This window comes from Barbus barbus (assembly GCF_936440315.1).
Source record: "Barbus barbus genome assembly, chromosome: 3".
Lineage (NCBI taxonomy): Eukaryota > Metazoa > Chordata > Actinopteri > Cypriniformes > Cyprinidae > Barbus > Barbus barbus.
The window spans coordinates 30,576,978-30,587,979 of record NC_136731.1 but is presented as its reverse complement, the minus strand read 5'-3'; the positions used below and the strand labels follow the sequence as shown (position 1 = coordinate 30,587,979).

The following is an 11,002-nucleotide window of genomic DNA, read 5'->3' as shown; positions in this document are numbered from 1 at the left end:
CGAACCCGCGATCTTCGGTTTACGAGACCGACGCCTTACCACTTGGCCACCGCGCCCAATGGCCAACACGACGTAAATTACGTTATTTACTGTTATGTAGACTGAACGAAAATGACAATGTTTTAGAATTTTTCACTAACTAATGATCTCGCGTGAGTCCATGCCTCTTTTTAAACATCATTATTGAAGCGATCAAACGAGCGAAGTCTTTTTATTCCCTCTGCTCAATTGGACACATCCGGTAGACAGAGGTTTCCCGGAAGTGTAGCAATTCAAATCAAGGTCTACAACAAATCAAATTAAAAGTACAACAAACGCATCTCCCACATGACACAATAAACGTTCGTAAAATGATCCAGCGAGCAAGAATATTTACTATAACGGTATGTTTTGCATTGTATTGTATGTACACTTTAATTCAATCACGAATTAACAGGAATGGACGTTTATTAAAGTGAACAATGAAAACAAACACAGGTAGCCTAATATTTTTGTTAAATAATTTATATATATATATATATATATATATATATATATATATATTAAATTTAAATAATAAAAAAAATATATATAACGATAGGCCCTAAATAAACTACTAAGTTTCTTTTGTCTAATTTAAAAGACTGAGAATCAACAAACAAAACGTCTGCTGACATTTTCAAAAACTACTTAAATAGTATGTCTGCGGATATAAATATGTAATACAGCTAAAGGCTCTGCATTTATTTCACACACCCTGAGCTTTTTCTCAACACAGCGTCTATTTAAAAAAAAAAAAAGAACGAATTTCCCGCGAAAAAATAATAAGCGAAACGGAACGCACTCTCTACCAAACTTGACTGCAATGTCCAAACTCGAGATTTTATCAGCTGTGTGGAATACATTCAAGACGGAGGGCGGGTAATATTCACAGCACTTTCGACTTGAGGCTGTTTCTCAAAGGGCACAGAGCTTCTGGGATTACTCGCGTATTCTTATTATATAAATAGCGGCGATATCCTCGTAAACGGACCGCTAATTTTCACGCATATTTTCTGCCGCGGTGTTTTTTTTTTGTTTGTGTTGCAGTCAGTATCGCGTTGCAGTCAGTATCGCGTGGAGTCCAAATCACACATGATCCGATAGGAGCTCGCGACGCGCTCGGTTCTTCACGCGGATGAGACGTCGTTGCGTTCTTTCTACGTCTTCACGTAACGTTACATTCGTGTTGTCGCGAATTCCATCCGGTCTGTAAAACAAACTGAAGTGCCGGCGCGTTTATGTTAACTGTTACTTTGTTGAGGGGGCGAACCGGTCTTGGCTGCTCTCCCTTTGTTTGGGCCCAGGACTCGGCTGAATCCACTGGAGCTCCCCGTCTCATTCGACCGCGAAGGCTATTTTAGGATGGCTCCACAAAAACACGGATCTGGTGGAAACGGGTTTTATGCTAACAGCGGCGCGAGCAAAGCGGCTAATGGAGGAGCGCACGTATCGTCCGGTGTTGTGATGACTTCGGTCAAGCGACCCAAGATGGAGCCGGTCCAAGCCGACCACGAACTCTTCCTGCAAGCCTTCGAGAGTAAGTCGCTCGTGAATACAACTTTATAAATAAATAGCTGTTTTTCGAGCGTACTACAGTATCCGAGTGCTTTACCACCCATAGTCTTAGCTTGAGGGCTAAACAACAATACTAGCCGGGAAATTGTGTCCAGTAGTTCGCTAAATGCTTTAATAGGCCAGATAATTCACGTTAAATGTCGTGGTTTGTTCACAATAGAGGGATTTAGACACGTATTAGATGGCTAGGCCACATCCCTATTTGAAAATTAGACACGTGCATCAAGAGATGGCACGTGCTTTATGGTGCTTTTATGAATTTTAATTTGACATTGGGGACTTGGTGTCATAAAAGTGCAATGGGCAACAGTCATGAACAACAGAAAACCCTTGAAAACCTCACTTGCAGTTTCTCGACACTAGCTAAGACTTGCCAAACCGCCACCACCTTGATTCTTGTGTAAAAAAATAGGGTACATTTTGTAGATGCTGGCATGATTAAAAATGTGGTGGTTTCTTTATTTGCATGGCATGAGTCTAAGTCTGGCAACATCGGTGTACATGATACCTCTGCATTTCTGTTCACAGAACCAACTCAAATATACCGATTTCTTCGCACAAGGAATCTTATAGCAGTAAGTAGACCGTAATCGTGATGAAATGACATGCCATTTTTATTTAGAAGTGAACACTTGTGGAAACCTGGTGAGCTAACTGTACATGGCTGCCATTACAATAGACTTGACTGATAGATCTTTTATTTTTCCTGTTCTTTCAGCCAATCTTCCTGCACAGGTCTCTTACCTATATGTCCCACAGAAACTCAAGAACAAATTCAAAAAGGTAAAACGACTGCATGCACCTAATGTCTTAATCTCTTTGTTTGTCACAAAGCCACACCATCCATTTCCTTGTGCAGGCCTCATAGTAAGAGAATTTGCATGTTGACAAATACACTGACTGATATACTTCAGTTGTAGTTAGATAAATTGAACGAGAGTTTCACATCTCAATGACTTACCGAATGTTTGTTATTTCAGAAAATGCTTTAGCGTGAATGACCTGCTATTCAAAGTAGAGAAGTCGAAAGTGGATCAGGAATCTCACAAGTAAGATGATTTTGATCCAGATTTATTTCGCTCGCTCCTTTTCTGAACATGACTGCAGAAGTTTTAACTCCAGTATTGTCTTGCAGCATGGCGTCAAACCTGCAGCTCACTTTTACTGGATTCTTTCATAAAACTGGTAAGCTAACATTAGGTTTATGTACGCTCTCATCAGCGTACACGCATAATGTTCTCTGATCGCTTAGTGATTCTGATTTGTTGTTCAATGTATCAGAGAAGCCATTGCAGAACTCAGAGAATGAAGAAAACTCAGTGTCTGTGGAAGTACTACTTGTCAAGGTCTGCCACAAGAAGAGAAAGGTAAAATTTGTCATAAATTCATAGCGAAAATATCTCTTATGCTGATGATACACGGGGCAACTTTTTGAGCAATTTTGCTTGAGCACTTTCCCATTGAGAATAGATAATAAATTTCTATCTCGATCGGTCGTGGGCCCTGTGTCTCACCTGGTTGCCCGTTGAGAGCAACATTGCTCAAAAAGTTGCCCTGTGTATCATCAGCCTTTCATTGACCTTTTCCCCCCACAAAAAAAAGCTTCCTCAATCAAAAAACCTTGTCCTTGTCTTGATACAGTATATGTGGCCATATCAGTCTCTACTGTCGGTTAATTTTTAATTGGTGTTTGTGCTTGCCAACTTGCACAACTAAAAACTCAATGAAATCGCTTGACAAGCACAGTTTATTTCTCTTGTGTTGACATGTCTGTGTTAAGAGCATTTAATTGGATTTAATTCAGCATAGTGCAGCATGAGTCAAGATTGTTGGTCCCAGAAGAGAAAAGGTGCAGTCACACATACTGTTGTTCAACAAATTTTCTTGGGCAAAATCCAGTCATTTCAATAGAAATCTATGCAAACTGGAATTTTGTGTGAGGGGGAGAGGTTTCCCCACATAGATTTTGCAGTGGGTTTAAGTTGATCACACACATTCACCACACTGAAGCTGCTTGGTTTAAAAAATCCTTGGTCAACTTTTAGCAGTACACTAGCATATATATGGCTTCGAAGCTAACAGGTGATTTGAACTAATTTTTCATTTCTGTTTTTCTAGGATGTAAGTTGTCCAGTAAAGCAAGTGCCTACAGGTAAAAAGCAGGTGCCTCTGAACCCAGACAGCAGTCAGACCAAGCTGGGAGCTTTCCCCACACTGATCATGCCCAGCCAAGAGTTTGAACCCAGTAACAGCCACATGGTGAAGTCCTACTCCCTTCTGTTCAGAGTGTCTCGGCCAGGGGGAAGAGAGCACAACGGCATGACCACCAGAGATACCAGTATGAGCTTCAGAGACTTTAAAATAGCTTGCGATAGTCTTGCACCTCAAAGTGAGTTTCGCATTTTGATGAGGCCTTTTTTTATCAAGAATTTGTTTTCTTTTCAGATGTTATGGAAGAGCTGTCTAACAGGAAGAAGAGATACTGTTCTAATCAGGATGATGGAGAAACTACATTTGTGGCGCAAATGACAGTTTTTGATAAAAACAGGTAAACGTTCTAGGTTTAACTGCTTGTTATTGTAGTGTTTAGTTGCTTTTTGTTTGGTTGCCTGGTTTAAGACAGATTTTTGTGTTCTTTCAACAGACGCCTCCAGCTTTTGGATGGCGAGTATGAAGTCTCCATGCAGGAGATCGAGGAGAGTCCTGTAGGCAAGAAAAGGGCAACATGGGAAACCATACTAGATGGGAAGGTTAGTTGCAGGCGGTGTTTTTTTTATTAGTCTGCATTTGGCTATTCAAGATGTTTGTATGTCGTTAAGTAGTGTTTGGACTTTTATTCGTGATCTTTACCCTGTGTTTCAGTGGATTCCACCCTTCGAGACCTTTTCTCAGGGACCCACACTGCAGTTCACTTTGCGATGGACCAATGACACGGCTGACAGGGGAACGGCCCCAGTGGCCAAACCGCTTGCCACACGCAATTCTGAATCCAGCACAGTAGACAGCAGCAAGCCTAGCAATGTGAAGCCACCACAGGCAGTAGGTAAGATCACAAGCGCTGGTTAGTGATTGCAAGTGAAGATCACTAACTTTTTGGTCTTTTAAAGCATAACAATTTGTGTGTGAGGATAATGGTCATAACAATGACGTTTGATTTATTGCAGCTGTTAATGAATCAGTTGGTGCTGATCTTCCAGTAAGAAGAGAACAAACTCATGTCGAACCTCGTCAAAAACTACGTGTTTATTATCAGGTGAGTAACATGAATCTGCAAATTTATCTGATGATCCCAAACTGCACTGTACACACAACACAGCACTTATCAATGATCCCAGGCCTTTATATTGACTGTCAAAAGGGCTGGGAGTTCCCTGCGATTCTCTACGTTGTATCGTATCACCATGAGAGCGCTGGAGTCCATAAGTCCTGCCTTAACATTTTGCTTTGACCCATTGTTGGTCTTGTGTGGTGGGCTGCTGTGTGGTCATGGTCTCTTGTGTCCATCCCCTTGTTTTGTAGTTCCTGTATAACAATAACACACGCCAGCAGACGGAGGCCAGAGATGACCTGCACTGTCCCTGGTGCACATTGAATTGCCGTAAGCTCTACAGCCTCCTTAAGCACCTCAAGCTCTCCCACAGCCGCTTCATCTTCAACTATGTGGTAAGAAATATCTCAAGGTTATGAAACTGTCAACAGACCACATGCATTACGTAGTCATAATAAGTGTAACGCCACAGTGTTTACACTTGTTGTGGGAATCGACCTGTGAATGCCTTTGTTGAGCTGAGTTAAACATTCATAACCTTTGAAAAAATGACTGAATATTAGTGTTCTGACAGACCACTTGCAGAGCAACTTAAATGCAGTCCATATTTGGTAGAAATGTTTATAGTGATGAAGTCATTTTTATCTCACCCAGCCTCATCCTAAAGGAGCCAGGATAGATGTGTCGATTAATGACTGCTATGATGGCTCTTATGTGGGCAACCCTCAGGACATCCACTGCCAGCCTGGCTTTGCATTCAGCCGTAACGGCCCGGTGAAGAGGACTGCAGTTACACACTTCCTTGTCTGCAGGTCTGTGTGGGTTGAAAGTGAAATACTGAAAGTATCCAAATTCAAAAATGGTTGCATCGGAGTAAAAAAAAAAAAATCACAATATAGTTATAATTTAATCAGAATGTGTGTTGGATATTGCTTAGCCATTATTTCCTCCAACTAGTCAGTTATTTTATTAGGATGCTAACCAAAACAGATTGTTCATCAGAAATTAATGATGCATCTGGTATCAGTGCTAAAACAGTTGCTTTATATTATACAGCACTTGAGTTAAAAATAAAACTCAAAACAGTAGTGCATTATAAATATGGCTGTGTTTGAGGTCAATTGTAAATTGGTGAATATGTGCACCTTTTACCCCGTATCAGTTGAATTCCACACTGACTACCTTTCAAACGTTTAAAAGTTCGTAACATTTCTACAGTACATACCGTCATGCCACCCAGGCCTATCACAGACCTTGCATCCATTTCTTTGAACCTGGTGTTAATATGCAATTTTTCGGTTTCCTCAGGCCAAAGCGCTCAAAGCCCAGCCTCTCTGAGTTCCTGGAGTCAGAGGATGGAGAACAGGAGCAGCCGCGGACGTACATCAGCGGCCACAACCGCCTGTACTTCCACAGCGACAGCTGCGTGCCGCTTAGACCACAGGAAATGGATGTAGACAGTGAGGACGAGAGGGACCCGGCATGGCTCAGAGAGAAGACCGTGATGGTGAGGAAGCAGTCATAAGATCATTAACTCTCTGGTTTTGTTAACACTGAAGATCCAGAGAAGCATTTACTAGGTCAGATTGACTCTAGATGACACATCAAAACTCAAAACAGATGGTGTGTCGTTTGTGACTCAGTCTGTGTGAGACTGAATGTGATACGCTTCCACTGACACCACATGTTCAAAATCACATCTGAGGAGGATGTTACAGCATATCTGGCATTGTTGAATTAAATCAGTGTTGAAGTATAAAGAGTTTTTTTTTTAATATATTTTTTTTTATTTATTATCTGCAAAATTGCATTGTAGTTCAGTGACTGTAGGTTTATAGTAGGGATGCACTGAATTTTCAGCCACCAAAAATGGCATTTTCGGTTTTCGGCCATTATTGCGTGGTCTGACGCTCCACTCAAATAACGCACAACAGGAAATTTCTATGCATTATATGCTACTTGTTGCTGTTTGCTGTAGCACTACAGTGCTGTAACATGCTGTAGTAGAGCTGTACTGGGCAACACTGGAAAAATTACGCTACCCTCTCCTCCACTGATCTGCTCCCCACTGTGCTCTGCTCACATGCTCTGATAATAATAGCTTTGTAGAACTATACATTATTTGGATAATTAGTTCTATCTGATTCTGTTGCATAGAACTAAAAAATAATATATTGATATTTAATATTATATTTTCAGTAAAAGTGTGGTTATTTTATTTGCTTGTTTTTTAAAGTTAGTATCAGTAAAACTGTGTTAAATTAAAAAGTCTTACAAAATGACTTTATAATATTCAATAAAATAAGAAGTAATTATTACAAAGCAGTTTTGGTTTCTGTTTTTGGCCAAGTGCATCCAGAATTTGTTTCGGTGCATCCCTAGTTTATAGCACCCTTTAAATCTGAAATTGCAAACATGTTTTATTTAGCATTTACCATTTTAAGTGACTTTGATCATCTTCACTACCCCTTAGCAAATCGATGAATTCATGGATGTCAATGAGGGAGAGAAAGAGGTCATGAAATTGTGGAACCTGCATGTAATGAAACATGGGTATGTTTTTTTTTTCCACTTCTACTTTACCCGGGTCCTTTCTGTTTAAAGTTTGTTGTATTGAATCAAACTTCTCCTGTTAAACGCAATCCTTGTTCTGTATATTACAGTGGCCTGGATACTCTCCTCGTATCAACTTACATTTTACGTGAGTTTATCTCTCAGAGCTTGATCACATTTCTGCCAGTAATTCGCTTATTTCTTTCCATGCAGATTGATAGCTGACAACCAAATGAATCAGGCCTGCTTGTTATTTGTGGAGCAGCACACCACCACCATCATCGAGAAGAATCTGTGCCGGAACATTCTGCTCCATCTGGTCAGCATGCACGACTTTGGTTTAGTAAATACAGTGACCATAGACAAGGCCATGGCTCACCTGAAACGGCAAAAAGACAGCCAGGAGCAATCCAAAACGCAAGATGATGCTGATGGTGGATCCGGCTGCGATGGTGAAGCCAGTGTATCAAGTTTAGTCAACACCCAGAATCACTGAAGCCACCTCCTCCTCACACTCTGCATTGAATTGAGTGTCAGCAGGCATGAGACGCCCCCTGGATCTGAGAGCCACCATATTCTGCTCAGTCACAGGGTTAAAGATGATGTGGAGTTAGAAGCAGGTTATGTGGTTCGACGGCCCCATACTCTGCAGATCATGATTTTGGCCTGATGTCATCAGAGTTCAAAGTATCTCTTTACTAGGTGCAAATTACTTGAAGATGCCATTAGTCTTTATGATGGACTGTACAAGCAGGTCAGATTTTGCTCTTCCCACACAACCCTGTAGCTCTAGTAAATTTTTAGCACTTGTTTTGGGTGCCTGTTTTTAAAAGGACTATGAAAAGATTTTTTTGTTTGTTTTTTTAATATATTTTGAATATTAATGGATGGAAATGGCTCCTACAAACTTGCTTTTACTGCATATTTTTCACAGGGGTTGATAAACTCATTCTGAAAACTTCCAACAGTTTAGTTTTGCTTTGAGTTTTTCATCCCAAGTTTTTTTTTCTTTCTTATCCACTTTGTTGCGCCACACTTGAAGACTTCTAATGAGTTTTTCAAGATTTTCAGAGTCTTAATTTCACTGACCTTGCAAAACAAACACACCGGCGCAGGGTACTACAACGCAGTGAGGTGGCGAAGCCTTGCAGAAATGTTTACACTTGCCTGACTAATGGAAACATGGACTTTGAACTTTTGGTCTAAATCAGTGTGAAAAGGTTTCATTTATTCTGGTTTGAATAATTTCAGTGACGCTTTACTGCACACAATACTGTGTCCAGTTCCATACATTAGTTTTATCATAGTGCATCTGCTCTGGTGTGTCCATCAGAATTTTATCTCGTTTCTACTTGTCCTTCATGGTGCCCATTTGTTTGATTTTCAGATGTTTCTGAGGAAACCTGTTGTAACGTGTACATAAGTTTAGTGATATTACATGATGGCTTTGCTGAAGGGGACTGCATTCCAGAGGGAATATTATTTTAGACCAAAGTGAAATGGCTATAATGTTTGTCTAGTTGATTTCAAATCAAAAATGTAAGTCTTTATAGTTTTGTTGTTGTTGTTGTTGTTGTTGTATGCATCTGTTTTAAAAGAAAGGGATCTGTTTGTGAATCATTACTGCTTTATTTCGCTACAAATGTGCACTGGGTTAAATGTTTTTGGTCAATATTTGTGATCAATTACTCAACTGGCTGAAGCCGTTGTGTAATTGCAAATTTTTGCGTAACACTCAATACAGCAACAATTACACAAGATGTGGATTACTGATATAAAGTAATGTTAAAGATATTTATATCTTAAATATGAACATTATGAAACCTACTTGAGTTTCTGAATTATGCTGAAACGTGCTTGAGGTTGCTCTCTATTTAAAATAAAGATTTTTTTTGTTTTACAGTTGGTACCTCACAAGTTGATTTCTTTTTTTTTTTCTTTTGATTAAACATTTACAGCCGAAAAAAAAATCAAATAAATTTTTGAAATGTTCCAAACAATTTATTAAACTATTTCGCAAATGTTCAGTTGTATTCTTACAGCTGTACTGCAATGGCATGGACAAAATGAGGTAAATATACATTAAACAGTCACAGTTGTATAAATCTAGTATATATCAGATCTTTCGTGGTTTAATCTGCGTAGAGTTATAAATGTTCTCTTCTGCAGTGAGGAATTACATAGTACCTTGTAATTGATGTTCTTTTATCTCAGGAACATGCAAATTGGGTGATTGTTCTCTCATTTTGTCAAATGTTTTTCCTCTGAAATCTCCAACCAATGCATTAGAAGCATTACTGTAAGGTGAATCGACTGATGAAAACGAAGTGGTACAGTAAGACAGGTATGCATGTAAAAATATGAACAAAAAAAGATCACCATAAAATGGCACAACACTTAAGCTTAGTGCGAATGATCACATTTCTGTGAAAACATTGGTATCTACTGATCAATATTATGTTGCCGAAGTTGTGAATGGGCTGACATGTTAAACACTACCCTGTGATGTAAAAACAAAAAACAGTACTTTCTAAATGAGAACACAAGAATACCAGGCAAACACGAATGAAATACTAGTTGTTATATGCCATCTGTGTCCTAAATCAAAAGACATTCAGCCGTTTAAACAGACTAAAAGTTCTAACGATACATTCTCCACTTCTGACTTGAGAAACTCAAAAGCAGAAAAGATTGTCTGAGCATAAAAGATTCAGCTTTGTTGTTCGTTATGAAGCGTTTTTTTTTTTTTTTTTTTACATTTTTGAGCAGTTTTGAGTGCCTTTGATCTCTGAATGCTTCACAGTAGATTCTTTTCTGTGGTAAACCAGACCAGCATGCTTTGCAACTTAACACCTGCAGCTAAAGACTTTATTAGACTCCTTTAACATGTAACGGTCTCTTTTACAAATATTTACTGTTATGCAAATACCACAACAACTGTCCATCTGTAATGAGGTTAAAGAGTAGTGGTTGGCGTGGTTGGCGTTTAATGTTATTCTGCAGTGAAATGTGGTGCTGATAATAAGAAAATTAGCAAATGTGACATCTGATCACTGTAAGCACTTGGGAAGTTTGATAACATTAAAGAAACTTGAGGTCTTGAATTCCAGCAGACTGGATCTTTCATCAAGCAACAATCAAAACACCAGCACTTTCCATCCAGGGTGCGTGAAGGAGCAGCCAAAGAAAAGGCTGTCCACCACCTGATCCAGCAGCCAATCAAACACCACTTCCCTGTTCCCTGAGCCAATCGTCACCCTCAGCTTGAAGTTTCCACCATCGCTGGGGTTGTTATTGTTGCTCACAGGAAAGAGGCTGACTACTTCCATGTCAAAGGTCACAGAAGAGCCAACAGTGATGGCTGGTAGCTGGTTGGTCATCTCTTTTCCATTCACAAACACAGCACCTGGAAAATGGAAAGCACACGGTAACTTGACGCTAATGTTTGCTGCAGTTGGTGAGACACTTATACTGATTTAAACTACAATGACCAAAGTGGGGTTGGTCTGTTAATTTCAGTGAATCATTTCAAAATTATGATTTAAACTATTCATTTGAGTCATTGCTAAATAAATCTCCCAGGCG

General features: G+C 39.6%; 2 protein-coding genes across 3 annotated transcripts in view; one reads left to right on the top strand and one right to left on the bottom strand.

Moving 5' to 3' along the window:
• Positions 1–603: 603 nt before the first annotated feature.
• On the top strand, positions 604–9,319 carry LOC306847880 (polycomb protein suz12-A-like). Of its 2 annotated transcripts, none has more exons than XM_079382104.1 (16): positions 604–1,558; positions 2,125–2,171; positions 2,315–2,379; positions 2,577–2,645; positions 2,732–2,781; positions 2,878–2,963; positions 3,715–3,934; positions 4,042–4,144; positions 4,241–4,346; positions 4,459–4,639; positions 4,761–4,849; positions 5,116–5,259; positions 5,519–5,676; positions 6,173–6,371; positions 7,338–7,417; positions 7,631–9,319. In XM_079382104.1, exons 1-16 carry the CDS (start codon positions 1,384–1,386, stop codon positions 7,911–7,913), a joined length of 2,055 nt encoding a protein of 684 aa, XP_079238230.1. In that variant the 5' UTR covers positions 604–1,383; the 3' UTR covers positions 7,914–9,319. The 2 variants fall into 2 exon arrangements, with proteins under 2 accessions (XP_079238230.1, XP_079238231.1); XM_079382105.1 differs by having other exon boundaries at positions 7,528–9,319.
• crlf3 (cytokine receptor-like factor 3) overlaps positions 9,030–11,002 on the bottom strand; it is a 19,949-nt gene continuing 17,976 nt past the window's right edge. The window contains exon 9 of the mRNA XM_079382122.1: positions 9,030–10,823. Within this exon, the coding sequence (XP_079238248.1) occupies positions 10,555–10,823 (269 nt within the window). The 3' untranslated portion in view covers positions 9,030–10,554. The remainder of the gene's footprint in view (positions 10,824–11,002) is intronic.

What these genes read in the sequence shown, in the direction of transcription:
- LOC306847880 (XM_079382104.1), top strand. Translation starts at nt 1,384, where the DNA reads ATGGCTCCACAAAAACACGGATCTGGTGGAAACGGGTTTTATGCTAAC. An exon ending in AAACCATACTAGATGGGAAG is followed by an intron (nt 4,347 to 4,458) that starts GTTAGTTGCAGG and finishes CCTGTGTTTCAG; the next exon opens with TGGATTCCACCCTTCGAGAC. An exon ending in AACTACGTGTTTATTATCAG is followed by an intron (nt 4,850 to 5,115) that starts GTGAGTAACATG and finishes CTTGTTTTGTAG; the next exon opens with TTCCTGTATAACAATAACAC.